Below are 16,019 nucleotides of genomic sequence, written 5' to 3' on the forward strand. Positions count from 1 at the left end.
CCAATACCTCTAAAATAAAATAAAAACTCTCACGTTGACCATTAAGTTGTTTTTTCTCTTCCAGTTTTATTTATATAATGATTCTGTTTATATACTCTAAGGTCTCACCAAATTGGCCTTCCTGTTCTTTACATATGACATTACATTCTCCCACCTCTGTGCCTTTGCAAAGACTGCTTGTTTCCCATAATTATAATACAGTGACTGCCCATCTGCATCTTAGAAACTGCCTCAAAATTCCTTCAAAGCTCAGCTTAAGTGTTACTTTTTTCATAAGATTTATCCAAAAATAATGTGTTTATTTCATTTGTATCTTCTATATCTTTATAAATATACTTATCTTACCACTAGATAGAATATAAACTGAGACTTTAATTTTTGTCTTTGTAGCCTGAATATATTGTAGTGCCTGGCATGCAGTAGTTACTCAATAAATGCTTCTTATTTAACTGACTTGAATCTTGTACAATCTTTTGTTGAATCACATTGAATCATAAACCCAGCACCTATACATGCACTTAAGGACTTCTTTACAAACCATGAACTGAATGAGGATGAGCATCCTTGATGAATGAATGAGAATGAATGAGAACTGATGTGTTTGATGTGGGGTGAGAATTGTTGAGTCTCTACAGTAAGAGACACTTGGTACAGGATTTAGAGATCTGACCTCAGGAAACCTGTATTCAAGAAAGCTTCTGATATATCCTGATTTTGTCACTCACTCTGGCAAATCATTTAACCTTTCAGACTTCAGATACCATTCTAAGATTATAATTGTGTCAAGGAGGTAGCAACCTAGATGAGTTTGCTTAGGCAAAAGTTCCCAAGATCAAAGCAATTACAAGTCCAATCCCAGGTCAATGCAGAACTAAGAAGAATTGTTAGATTATGATCTATTTGAAAAGTTGTAAATAGAATTGTAATTGAAAATTACAAAACTGTAAATAGGACACTGTACATACTGGGGAACTACATCTCCCAGCATGCCTCAGGGGTCCTTCCCCTCTACTTCTTGGTGTGGGATTGGTCTTGAATGGACCAATCCCATGCTGGGGGAGGGACCCATCCCCCCCCCCCCCCACTCCCTGTCAAGGGGATTGATCTCTATAAGGAACAATCCTGGGCCTGGGAGGGGCTTTTGAATCTGACAAGATTGAGAGTAGGGGCTCTATTGAATTTCAGCTAGGGGACTGTGGTGTTTTTTCTTTTCCTTTCTTTTCTCTTCTTTTCTTTTCTTTTCTTTTCCTTCTTTTAATAAAGTTTTTTTAAAAGATCAGAGAATCAGATATTTTTTTTCTATTCAGTCTTCTCAATACTGATAACAGCTGCTGTGATTAGAGGGTGCTCAGTCATGAAATTGTGAAGGGATGTTTAATGGTACCCCAAAGAAGACATGCTCTCCCCCTTTCCATGTACCAACTACCTGGCCCAGTTACCAGTTCCAAAGCTTAACAATAATGACAAAGTTCTGTATTCAAGGTGCTGAAGTTCCCTTAACACAATGCTTTACTGATTTTCTTTGGCTGAATTTGAAGAATAAAATCTAGACAGTCTTGGGATGGACTCTATAGAAGAGGCCTTGGAGCTCATTCCTCATTTTATAGACAAGGAAATCGAATCTCAGATAGGAAGTGACTTGGCCAAAGCTACATAATAACTTATATTTCCAGTTTTCTTCTACTCCTAGATGTTAAAAGCAGTTCATGTATCCTTTGAAGAAATACTGATACACACATACAGATATTTGCAACCATACATTTCCTAATTATGGATTATGGACAGTGCTTGAAAAAATTAGACTGTGGTCTGCTATCTGCTGTTAGTGTAAATAGCAAGAATATTAATAACAATTGATATGGAAATTTAAAGCATTCAATTCAATTGAATTGAACATTGAACTAATATGGAACCAAGAATGTTTTAACTGTTAATATTATGATGAAAGTTCATACCTTCATTCAGTTGTCTATGTGTTAGGTATTGGAGATATAAAGATGAAACTATAGAGTTTTAAGCTTAAAATTGCATGAAGAATTTTGGAAGTACAATTGAAACATGTATTTAGATAAAATTATATATTTTGGAAAGAAATGGATACACATATTATGTTCATCAAATATACATATATATCACATTGTAAACCTCAAATTTCCTTAGACTTATAAATGTTGGAAATTTCACCATTGGGATATTTCATACTTGGAAAATTTCTTACTGATAGTCTATTGGAATGGGAACCCCATTGGCATGGGAGGTTCTTTCTCTTCCCTTCTTAAGATTACTTTAGGACAGAAACCTTTTGCTGAACAATGGAAAGGACTTTGACCTATGCTTAAGCATAGAACAGGAATTTCTTTGAATCATGATTGATTTTAGAATTGATACAATGGAGATACTTGGAATCAATCTCCAACCTATTCAGTCCTAACAGGATTGAGTAAGGGCTGCAGCCTAGATCAAAATTTAATTATTCCAATCTCTACCCTACTCAGGTTAACAGGATTTAGAAAGGGCTGTAGCAAAGGAGCAAAGATTTAATCATTTGAAAATATGACCTTCAACAGACATGTGCAAAGCCTCTGGGCGGTCCTGGGTTAAGCTAGTGCCTCCATTGGCACAGGGAAATTGATGGACAGGTGATTGGTAGATGTGAGGACTGAGGGGAGGCAACTTGGAGGGTTTCCTTAAAGATAGGGGGTCTGAAGACTCCAGGGGAGGTTTGAGTAGTTGGTCGGTGTGGTTCGTGTGGGCTCTGAGAAGCTTGCGCTGAAGGAAGCTGAAGGTGGGGGCCTCTGAGACTGTTTCTCCATTTTGGTCACGTGAGTAATAGGGACTGATCTCTTTACTTTGCCCCAGCTATCTAAGGGCTTGGGCCTTTTGGCCCAGCCTAAACAGAAGGGGTATTTAAGCCCTATTTCCTTCTCTCCCTTTTTCTCTCTATCTCTAATTACTTCCTCCTATTGTAATTAAACTCCATAAAAGATTGACGGCTGACTTTAGTTTTCATTTAGGAATTACATAGCTGATTCCTTGGCGACCTTAAATTAATATATATCAGTCTTTTAAAGTGATTCCCTTGTAACAACATATCTATATATACTGTATAATATTCACTATATACTATATATATACATATATAATTTAGAGACATTTTACTGTGAATAATTCTTCCTTCCTTGATTCTGACACACTGGACCAAGAACTGATAAATAGTTCATAAAAACTATTCAAAGAAGGACTTTTAAGGGTCAGGGGAAAATGATTGCCACTGAAATTTTCTTTCTTAAAACATTTTTTTTCCTTCATTACCATCATGGAAAAATATGGACATGTAGTATCAGTTTTTTAAATTTCAAGTCAAGAGTCTTTCAAAATGTATAGTCATTAGTAATGCATAATACTTGTGAATTTATGTCTTTTGATTAACACAATCAAAGAATTTGTAAAAGAAAAGAAAGTAATTTTCTTCTTAACTATTTGGATTTTTTAATATGAAACTCTTTGCCAAGGGAATATATTTCAAGTAGGAAGTCCATAATATAAAAATAATGTTTTTCAAAAAAAGATGAAATTTTAACATGAAACTGGATTGAATTTGTTTCATTTAATAACCTTCATAAATTACTATGATTAAAAAAAGGTTTCAATTCGTGTTTGTAGCAGCAATAATTTCTAGAATATAGATGTGAATATACAAGTTGAGAGTATATACTTGATTCTTTGAATAATTTTTGAGTCTAAAACAATTTCAAGATTATATGTGGAAATGAAAGGATATTTTTAAATGGAGGGAGCTCACATTTCTCCAGGGCTTTAGAATGTGAAAAGTGCTTTCCTTGTAAGAATAGTAGATGAAATTTTGGATTTTGAGTAATTGAAGCTCAAGGAAGTTAATTAGCTTGCCTTTGGTCCCTCAGTTAAAAAAAAAAAAGTTTGGAATTTGAACCCAAATCTCCTGATTTAAAAATCCTACCTTTCAGTTTACACTAACTAGAGTCTATACTAAGGCAGCTAAGTGAAGTTATAGTGAACAGAGCACTAGGTCTGGAGTCATGAGAGGTGAGGGCAGATCAGACCTCAAAACCTAGATATGCATGACCCTGGGCAAGTCACTTAACCTCTGCTTTTCTGGATTTCTTCAAATGAGGATAATACCACTCACCTCCAGGGTTGTTGTGAGGACCAAATAAGATAATATTTGAAAAGTGCTTAGCATTGCCCCTGGTGCTATATAAATACTTTTTCCTTCCCCCCTCACCCCCATTCCTTTTATGTTGGTATTGGAAAATATGGGCTAACCATTGTCAGAAAACTAATTGTGTTGCATTGAAATTTTATTGCTTGCTTTAATTTAGGAATACTAGATTTCAAAGGATTAAATTTATTGTTGCACATACAGCTAATTAGGGGCATGGCATGCTAGAACCAGTTCAAATTGGCTCTGGAGAGCTGATTGTTAAAATTTCTGTGTGAACATTTACAACTTGGAAATTGGCAAATGCTACAAATCAGAGCTTGATTCATTGTTTTCTTAGTGACTAGATTTAAGAAAGTGATAAAGAAAATGTTAATAATGCCGATGAAGCTTGAAGTGTGGTGTAGTAAAACAATTTTTTTTCAGTGAGATGGTTGTAGTTAATTAAACAATAGTAGCACACTGCAGTCAAATGTGCACACATAGGAGCAAGTTTCTGTTAGTTAAATCCTACTAAAATCTAATTAGAACATCTAATTGGAAATATCTAATAGGAAATAAATGACAAAAAAAGCAAGTCATATTCAAAGGAAAAGTCATATTAGTGCTACATTTACTCACTATCATCATTATAATAAGCCTAGTTCCTGATAAAAAGAGTTCTGCCCCTTGTTTTTAACAAAACCAGTTGGTTTCAGTTGTGACTCCCTTTTATTATTTAAATATACCAATCTTTTGAACAACCAGAGGCGCTTGAGGAAGATTAAACTAGACTCCAAATTACAGCTGGAGAACATGTTAACAACTTCACATTTGTACTTACCTCCCTGTGGAAAGAACTGAGAGTAAATCTCTTTGAAGGTATCTTCATTAACAACACCACTGGGGCATTCCTAAAGAAAGTTACAGAGAGGCAATATGAGTGAATCATCCTTAAAAATGAATTTTTGCATTTTGGAGGGTAGGGCACAGAGCTGTCTATACTGTGACTTTTCTGATCTGGAAAATTAATGGCATAACATTCATTTGGAAGGAAGAAAAGTTATTATAGACGTCAACAAGCCACACAAAGAGTAGTGACTAACAGTCAGGAAGACCTGGGTTTAAGTGTTGCCTCTAACATGTATGGGCTGCTTTACTCAAGGTAAGTTACTTTTCAGTGTTCGAGGCGCCTCTGTATAAGACTCCAAGTTACAGAGAAGTTGATGACTGACCTGCACTGCTGGAAGGCATTTCCTTCTTCAGGCGATGCTTAGACCAATAAAATCTAGTCTCTATCCCTATGAACTACACCATATCTTTGGGTGTAGAATGAAGAATGGAAATGAAGAGGAAAATACAATGTGTAATTTTTACACATGATTTTTGAACCCCTTCCCTAAAAAACCCCCCAAATTCTACCATATTGCCACATCACATTAAAAACAAATAAACAAACCTCAGTCAGTGGTGACAAAGAACTGGAAACTAGGGGATGTCCATCAATTGGGGAATGGCTTGACAAGCTGTAGTTAGCATATAGTTGTAATGGAATACTATTATACTATAAGAAATGACAAACAAGATGATCACAAACACTGCCAAAAATACCTTAATAGACTTATATGAAGTGATGCAAAGTGAAGTGAGCAGAACCAAGAGACTGTTGTACCCAGGAACAATAACAATGTATGATAATTGGCTGTGAATAATAACTATTGTCAACAAAAAAAGGATACAGGACAACTCCAAGGGACTCATGATGAAAAGACTATCTACCTCTATAGAAAGAACATATGGAGAATGAATGAAGATCTACCTTTTTTTCCCCCATAAATTTTCCTCAGGCATTAGTGATATGTATTTTGTTTCACAAATGACAAAAAGGGATATATGTATTATGTGATAATATAAGTAGAACCTATATCATATTACCTGTCTTTTAGGGGAGAGGATGGCGTAGCAGCTAAGGAAATAAAAGAAAGAGATACAGACTTTTGGAAATGGCTAACATGAGATTTTGTTTCTTTTGGAGGAGTATATTTATTTTAATTTATTATTATTTATAAGAAATTATATATATGATATAATATTATATACATTATATCATTTTAATTATATTTTATTTTAAATATATTAAATATATATTTATTTAAATAAATAAAAATAAATTAAATATTTAAATATATTTAATATGTTTATATATTTCATTATATATAATTACATATACAAATAAAAATAAGAACATTAATGTATATAAAACAAAAAATCATTCTTTAGTTTGAAAGAAGGGATTATGGAATATCATTATATCCCTTTCGCAGAAATGACAGTCTCTAAGAACTATAAAGGAGAAAATCAGTAAGTGTAGCAATAAAAGAATGAGACCGTCTACATAGAAATGAAGGGCTCAGGTTTTCTGGTCAAAACAATTGTTTGATCTTTGACTATATGGAAGTAACACAAACATCTATAGAAGCAAATTAACTCTTACATTTCAAATCCTACATTCTGGAAAAGGCTTTTCTTTTCTTTCTTTCTCTTTTCCCTCACCCATGTCTTTACTTGGAGAGATCATTTACTGTATACACTCTGTAAATCTTAAATTGTTATTCCTGTGTAGTCTCCCTGATTACAAGACGAGCTCCTTGACAACATGGGCTGCGGTTGTTTTTCCCTTCTTGATTGCCAGCATGTAGCATAGCGCCTGGCATTTAATAAATGTTTGCTGACTGAAAGACTTTTATATATTGAAAACATATGGTTCAGTGTCTATGTCAATACCAGCCATCTGGTTGTGATAAAAATAAGAGTACAAACTTGATGGATCTTGGCTAAGTGGTGGTAAATTTATGGAGGGTCAGAGATAGAAGCTTGTAAGGGATTTAAAATGCTGTTGTCAAGAGGTAAGGACGATTACTGATGACAGGCAGGAATTGGTCAAATCACAGACTTCTCAACTGCTTTTGATAAGTTTATAACTACCTGCCCTAGCATAAAGAAAAAAAAAATATATTAAAAATTGCACTGCCTATGGAGTAGTATAAACAGCACTGAACTTAGATTCAGAAAACATGAATTTGAATCAGAGCTCTGCCATTTATTAGCTACGTAAATCTTGAGCAACTACAATAGTTTTCTTAGCTGTAGGAATGGGATAATAATATTTATAATATCTACCTCTTGAGACTGATATGAAGATAAAATGTCAGTGATACTGGATAATGGAACTGGAAGAAAACTTAAAAGCCATTTAACCTAAACCTCTATTTTACAGAGGAAGAAAAAGACTTGGAGATTTACCCCAAATCATAGAGATAATAAATAACTGGCAGGTTTTTGAAACCCACTTTTCTGACTCCAAAGCAAGAGTTCTTTCTACTGTATCACTATGAATCATCTTTAAAGTATTCTATAACTACAAAATGCTTTATAAATTAAAGCTATTATCTGTACTTGCTTTATGTTTTGAATAGCTTCATGTCTGTGAGGTGGGCAAAATAACTTGTATTAATTCTGAAATGGGGTTTAAAAGGAGAAAAAAAAGAAAAAATATAAGAAAAGAACTGAAAGCTAAATGTTGTCCATCAACTGAGAAATGGCTGAATGAGTTCTGATATATGAATATAATTAAATATTGCAACATGGTAATAGATGTAGAAAGATACAATTTCAGAAAATCATAGGAAGCAAAAATTGCTTGCGAAGTGAGGTTAGGAGGCCCAGGAGAACAAGGATAGCTCTAAAATATGAATAGTAATACTTGCTTTCCTTACTTCATTGGGTTTTTGAAAGGATAAAATAACAAATGTCAAAACACATTGAAAACAGAAAAATGCCTGAATTTTAGAATCATACTATCTCAGAGTTAGTGGTGCTTCAAAGATCACAGGCTAATATATAACTATCAGGACAGCCTTTAGAAAAACTTTAAGTAGTCATGCATCCTTTCCTTGAAAACCTACTATTCAACATTCCTAGTGTAGGATATTTTATTTAAAAAAAACCCCAACAACAACACTTTTTTTAAGAGAAAGGAAATGCATTTTAACTTAAGATACTGGCTTCAATATTGGTCACTGATTTTGATTTCATTCTATTGTCTTTTAAGTTTTGTCTTCATCTGTGTGACTGTTGTCATGCATTCTTTTTCATTCTTTACTTCACGTCAGTTCACAAAAGTTTTCCCATGATTCTCCGATTAATTTTTTTCTTTAAATTTTGGTTGTCCTTTTGATGCAATAATATTCTACATGGTTAATATACCAAAATGTTTTAGCCATCCCTCCAATTGTTGGACAGTTATTTGTTTCCTTTTGTAGTTTTTCGGTTACAAATAGTTTTTCCATTCACTAACATTTATTAAGGAAGGCGTTGTGCTGGATATTGGAAATACAAAGACAGAAGTAAACTACTCCTGTCCCTAAAGGAGTTCCTTATATATGAAGAATGAAACACATACATAGGTGATAAAATACAAAATATGAGTAAAGTTTAAAAGAAATTATATCAAGATGGAGTGTAAAGGATCTATCTTTCATTATACTTCAGATATAAACCTAGTAGCAAAATTCCTGGGGAAATGATATAGTTTAGTTGGTTTCCCCCCCTAATTTCAAACTGTTTTACTTAATCTTCATATTGTTTAAACTTTTTGAAACTGCTGTAGTGACATTTCTTTCTTCCTGGATATTATCTTTTCCTTGAGCTTCGATCTCTGAATTGATTAACAAGTTTTTATTACATTGTGCTATGATGAGATCCCCCCACCCCCAAAATTATAATCCTGACTCTAAGGTTACTCTATATTGCAGGAGACTAAATATATTAAAGAAAAAGTGAATGAATATATGATAGTTTTGGATGGAGGACATTGGCTAATGTGAAGCTAAAAGCTTTATGTAGAAGCATGGGCTATGTCGAAGAAGGGAATCTTATGATGTGGAGAAGAGGAGGGCATGCACTCTAGGTGTAGAGGAGGGCACTAGAAGAGAGGAAGATGTAAGAGGGCCAGTTTGGCTGTACTGTAAGAGTGCGAGAAGATAAATCATATATAATAATTTTGGAAACATAAGTTGGGACCAGGTCATGAAGGGATTTAATAGGCAAACAAGGGGGCATTTATTTTGTCATAGAAGTCCATTACATTCAATTATTCCACAGTATATCAGTCTCTGGGTACAATGTTCTCCTGGTTCTACTCCTTTCACTTTGCATCAATTCCTGGAGGTCATTCCAGTTCACATGGAATTCCTCCAGTACATTATTCCTTTGGGCACAATTATATTCCATCACCAACATATACCACAATTTGTTTAGCCATTCCTCAATTGAAGGGCATCCCCTCATTTTCCAATTTTTTGCCACCACAAAGAGCGTAGCTATGAATATTCTTGTACAAGTCTTTTTCCTTATTATCTCTTTGGTGTACAAACCCAGCAGTGCTATGGCTGGATCAAAGGGTAGACAGCATTTTAGCGCCCTGTGGGCATAGTTCCAAATTGCCTTCCAGAATGGTTGGATCAATTCACAACTCCACCAGCAATGCATTAATGTCCCAATTTTGCCACATCACCTCCAACATTTATTACTTTCCTTTGCTGTCATGTTAGCCAAACTGCTAGGTATGAGGTGGTACCTCTGAGTTGTTTTGATTTGCATCTCTCTGATTATAAGAGATTTAGAACATTTTTTCATGTGTTTATTGACAATTTTGATTTCTTTATCTGAAAATTGCCTATTCATGTCCCTTGCCCATTTATCAGTTGGGGAATGGCTTGATTTTTTGTACAATTGATTTAGCTCTTTATAAACTTGAGTAATTAGACCTTTGCAGAGGTTTCTGTTATAAAGATTTTTTCCTAATTTGTTGCTTCCCTTCTAATTTTAGTTACATTGGTTTTGTTTGTGCAAAACCTTTTTAATTTAATGTAATGAAAATTATTTATATTACATTTTGTAATTTTTTCTAATTCTTGCCTGTTCTTAAAATCTTTCCTTTCCCAAAGATCTGACAAGTATACTATTCTTTATTCTTCACCTAATTAATCATAGTTTCCTTCTTTATATTCAAATCATTCACCCATTCTGAGTTTATTTTGGTGTAGCCTGTGAGATGTTGATCCAAACCTAATCTCTCCCATACTGTTTTCTAACTTCCCCAGCAGTTTTTGTCAAATAGTGGATTTTTGTCCCAAAAGCTGGGATCTTTGGGTTTATCATAGACTGTCATTCTGAGGTCACTGACCCTAAGTCTATTCCACCGATTCTCCCTTCTGTCTCTTAGCCAGTACCATATTGTTTTGATGACCACTGTTTTATAGAGCAGTTTAAGATCTGGTACTGCTACGCCACATTCCTTCATATTTTTTTCAATATTTCCCTTGATATTCTTATTTTTTTGTTCTTCCAAAATGAACTTTGTTATAGTTTTTTTCTAATTCAGTAAAAAAAGTTTCTTGGTAGTTTAATGGGTATGGCACTAAATAAGTAAATTAATTTGGATTGGATAGTCATTTTTATTATGTTAGCTCATCCTACCCATGAGCAATTAATGTTTTTCCAATTATTTAGATCTAGTTTTAATTGTGTGGAGAGTGTTATGCAGTTGTGTTCAAATACTTCCTATGTTTGTCTTGGCATATAGATTCCTAAATGTTTTATATTGTCTATGGTTATTTTAAATGGAATTTCTCTAACTCTTGCTGATGAGAAGTGTTGGAAATATATAGAAATGTTGATGATTTATGTGTGTGGGTTTATTTTGTAACCCGCAACTTTGATAAAGTTGTTGATTATTTCCATTAGCTTTTTAGTTGATTCTCTAAGGTTCTTTAAGTAGACCATATCAACTACAAAGAGTGATAGCTTGGTCTCCTCATTACCTCTTTTAATACCTTCAATTTTTTTTCTTCTCTAATTGCTACTGCTAGTGTTTCTAGTACAATGCTAAATAATAGAGGTGATAACAAGCATCCTCGTTTCACTCCTGATCTTATTGGGAAGGCTTCTAGTTTATCCCCATTGTAGATGATGTTTGCTGATGGTTTTAGATATATAGTGTTTATTATTCTTAGGAAAGGCCCTTTTATTCCTATGCTTTCTAGTGTTTTCAATAGGAATGAGTGTTGTATTTCGTCAAAGGCTTTTTCTGCATTTATTGAGATAATCATGTGATTTGTGTTTGTTTGCTTGTTGATATGGTTAATTATGTAGATGCTTTTCTTAATAGTAAATCATCCTTGCATTTCTAGTATAAATCCCACCTGTTCATAACCCTTGTGATGACTTGCTGGAGTCTTTTTGCTAGAATTCTATTTAAAATTTTTGCATCTGTATTCATTAAGGAGAATGGTCTATACATTTTCTTTCTCTGTTTTTGAACTGCCTGGCTTTGGAATCAGTACTATATTTGTGTCATAAAAGCAATTTGGTAGAACTCCTTCTTTGCAAATTATGTCAAATAGTTTGTATAGTATAGGGATTAGTTGTTCTTTGAATGTGTGATAGAATTCATTTTTGAATCCATCTGGACCTGGGGATTTTTTCTTAGGGAGTTCTTTGATGGTTTGTTCAATTTCTTTTTCTGATAGGAAATTATTTAAGTATTCTATTTCTTCTTCTGTTAATCTAGGCAATGTATATTTTTTGTAAATATTCATCCATATCACCTAGACTGCCATATTTATTGCCATATAACTGGGCAAAATAATTTTTAATGATTGCCTCAATTTCCTCTTCATTCGAGGTGAGGTCTCCCTTTTCATCTTCGATACTGTTAATTTGTTTTTCTTCTTTCCTTTTTTATTACATTGACCAGTACTTTCTCTCTTTTGTATTTTCAAATTACCAGCTTCTAGTCTTATTTATTAATTCAATAGTTATTTCACTCTCTATTGTATTAATTTCTCCTTTAATTTTTAGGATCTCTAATTTGTTTTTAACTGGGGATTTTTAATTTGTTCCCTTTCAATTTTTTTTTTGATTTGCATGCCCAATTCTTTGATCTTTGCCCTCCCTAATTTGTTAATATATGAACTCAAGGATATAAACTTCTCCCTGTGCACTGCTTTGGCTGCATCCCATAGATTTTGAAAGTACGTCTCATCATTGTCATTTTCTTCAATGAAATTATTGTTTCTATGATTTGTTTTTTAACCAGTTTTGTAGAATCATATTAATATAAACTGCAGCCATGTTTACCCAGAAGTCCCCATGTTTAGTTTTTAAAGCCCTTAGTAATTTAGCTAAACTCTATCTTTCCAGGCTTATAACATATTATTTCTCCATATATACTCTATATTCTAGCCTAACTGGCTTTCTTATTATGCCCTATACATATGATTCTGTTTCTTACCCTCTTTCCTTTGCACAGACTATGCCAGGTGCCTGGAATGCTTTCTTTCCTCATCTCTACCTCTTGCAATCCCTAGTTTCTTTGAAGACTCCAGTGCCTACTATTAAAAAAAAAACTTTTCCCAATGAGCAAATTACAGTAATACCTGATGTTAATTTATGGAATTCAGTCTATCTGAATTCCATAGGTAGAGTATAGGTATTCCTATAGGTAGAATGAGGTAGAAGCATATTCAACATGTCTAGATTTTATCTGGCCCCATTTTTCTCTCAGTTTCTATAAATTATCCCCAGTTCCCCTTTGCTGTTCAGATAACTGAAACATTCCATACCTTTTCCATAGTTGCTATTAGTAAGGTTACATATTACAAGATTCATTTTCAGTGGGACAGTTGCTTTGCTCTGTGAACTCAGAATTCCATGATCTATTTTTTGTTCAATAAAACTTTAAATGTTAAAAAATACCTGGCATTTAGTAGGGAGAAGATTAAGATTGATCCTGTATGATTTATTTGAGTCAGAAAATCTCAATTCAAGTCCTGCCTTTGACACTTAACTAATTTTGTGACTATAGTAAAATAATTAACCTTCCTGCGCTTCAATTTTCTCATCTGGATAAGCCACCTAATCTCTTTGAGCCTCAGTTCCTTCATCTGTGACTAGAATAATATTGCCTATAGAACAGCTTTTAGAGTTGTAAAGGCAAATGAAATAATGTATGCAAAGTACTTTGCAAACTCTACCATGATACAAATGTCAGTTATTATTATTACCTTTACCACTACTACTAATTAAACTCTCAGAGTCTTACTTTCCTCTTCTGTAAAATGGGGACAATAATGAATACACTCTTTACTTTATAGGGCTCTTGACAGAAATGTACTTTGAAGACCAGAAAGCACCATGTGAATATGAATCATTACTATTATAAGATCAACCTGATATGCTAAATGGAGCTTCACAGAAATATTCATGTGTGAGCAGAAAATTTCTTTTGCGTACATTCATGGGTCTTTAGCCCTATTATTCTCATGAGAAAACTCTCAGTTCACCTTATCTTGGTTTTTTATTACTGATAAAATGCTGTAGAAATGACTGCAATAATACTCCTATTTGGATCAACTTTTTTAGTGCTCTATCTTATTATTTTACTCCTGAGCTCTACTGCTTTTGTATGTGACACACCATTGTCCTTCCCCTTTTCCTCACTGCTACTGCCTTTTCTTCTTTCTTCATTTCTCATATATTCCTCCCTTTCTTTGTCCCTGCCACAGCCCTAGTTAGAATATTATCATTCATATTCCTGGACTACCGCAGTAGCCTGATGGTCTTTCCTAATGCCAATCCATCCTCCATTCAGTTGCTATAATCTTCCTAAAATGTAGCGCTAACCTGTCATGCTTATGTTCAACAAACTCCAGTGGCTCTCTTTTTAATAGCAAATGGCTCTTTGCAACAATGCTTCTATCAACAATTAAAAAAAAACAAAAATAACAAAGCTTTGTGCATATAATACTACTTGAAAGTTTCAAAACATTTTAGACACATCTCATTGGATCCCATGGGAAACCATGGGAGATAGGTAGCTTAAGTACCATTATCTCCATTTTTACAAAAGAGGAAGTTAAACATCAGAGAGGTCAAATGACTTGCTGCTTCAAGCCCATATTACTCTTATGTGGCAAAGCCAGCTATGTGAACCCATATCTGCTACATCAAACTATAGTAAAAGGCAGGTCTGATCATGTCATTCCTTCCCCTGCTGCCCACCCCCAACCAGCTCCAATGGCTTCCTATTTACTCCAGGGGCAATTGCAAAATATATGTAGGACATTCAGAGCCCTTCTTAGCTTTCTGATCCAGTGATACTGACCTCTTGGCTGGTCCATGAACAAGATATGCCACCTCTCTGCTCCAAACATTCTCTCTGGCCATCACATTTGCCTAGAATACTCTTCCTCCTCCGTTCTGAGTACTGACCTCCTGATTTCCTTTAAGATTTAACTAAAATCCTACTTTCTATGAGAAGCTTTCCCTAATACATCTTTATTCAAGTGCTTTCTCTTAATTATTTCCCATTTTTTAAAAAATAGCTTGCTTTGTATTTATTTGTTTGCAGGTTTTCTTTCCCATTAGATTGTAAGCTCCTTGAGGACTGGGACTGTCTTTTGCCTTTTTTTTTTTGTATCCCCAGCACTTAGCAGTCAGTGTGCTTGATACATAGTAGACACTTAACAATTATTGAATTGAATTTACAGAAGGAATAATTGCTTCATTATAACATACACTAACATCGTGCATTTGATAGGAATAAAGAATGCAGGGTTAGCAAGATTTCTTGATACTCTGGTTTACAAAATAAACGAATGAATGTCAATTTGATTACTGCTAAGGTGTGCAATGTACCCATGTTTGATACACACTTGTGCTATTAGTGTGATATATATAACACACACACACACACACACACACACACATATATATATATATATATATAGAGAGAGAGAGAGAGAGAACCCCTCTTCCTATATACACATAAGCTATAGGCAAGAATTTTGCATATTACTATACTCCAATCAGCTCAATTTCTGATCTGGTTGACATTATGGCATATTCCTACAATCCTTGATAGTGGGGAGGGTGGGGCAAACTGACCGGGGTTGGGGACAGCCAGTGTTGCTGGACTGAACCTGAGTGGGGCTCTGCGAGTGGCCACTGTACTTTTAGACTGGACCACAAAAGGAGACTCATTTTCCAAAACCAACAAGATCTATATCTGTGGGGAGAATTTCCATGCTGGAAATACCCTATATCAATGAAGTCACAGGCCCTCATCTATGAGTATGTATGAATTTACATTGACATATATATATATATATATATATGTGTGTGTGTGTGTGTGTGTGTGTGTGTGTGTGTAAATACACAGAATCTTCTTTACATACTGATTAGCAAGTTAGATTTTCTGTATGCCATTATATCAACTGAGTGACTTTTCAAAAGAGATTGAACAGAGATCTTCCCAAAAGATTGAAACTTATTTAATAGAAGTACGATGGAATAAGAAGTAATAAGATATAATATAGCAACAGAGAGGAAGAAAATAACCAGTCTTTTTAAACACTAAAATATATTATTAATTTGAGAATGTAAAGAATGAACTATAATACAAACAATAGAGAAGTACAAAATACATTTCCTAAATAAATCGAATTTAGTTCTGATATGTTTTAATATTGTTTATGGAAATAATCCCTATGAAAACTTGGAAAGACAATACTGCTTTAGCCATCATTTTATTCCTGTTATTGGAAAACTAATAACTTCTCATTCCTGAATTTGAATGTTATTTTACCTAATTTATTTATTCTGGATATACAAATTCTGCCTAAAGATAGTTATTGGACCTGTCATCAAGGTTCAAGTTATGACTCTGCAAATCACTGCTTATTATTTAACAAGCCATGTCTCTCTGTCTCAATTGTCT

At 34.0% G+C, this 16,019-nt stretch overlaps 1 protein-coding gene across 5 annotated transcripts in view; it reads right to left on the reverse strand.

Annotated features, from left to right (window-relative positions):
• Positions 1–16,019, reverse strand: part of KCNIP4 (potassium voltage-gated channel interacting protein 4) — a 1,185,503-nt gene that overhangs the window by 21,181 nt on the left and 1,148,303 nt on the right. For all 5 annotated transcript variants that reach the window (XM_007496665.2, XM_007496663.3, XM_007496664.3 and 2 more), the window contains one exon: positions 5,022–5,091. In XM_007496665.2, coding sequence (XP_007496727.2) covers positions 5,022–5,091 — 70 coding nt within the window. The remainder of the gene's footprint in view (positions 1–5,021; positions 5,092–16,019) is intronic.

Source organism: Monodelphis domestica, chromosome 6 (genome assembly GCF_027887165.1).
Source record: "Monodelphis domestica isolate mMonDom1 chromosome 6, mMonDom1.pri, whole genome shotgun sequence".
In the NCBI taxonomy this organism is placed as follows: Eukaryota; Metazoa; Chordata; class Mammalia; order Didelphimorphia; family Didelphidae; genus Monodelphis; species Monodelphis domestica.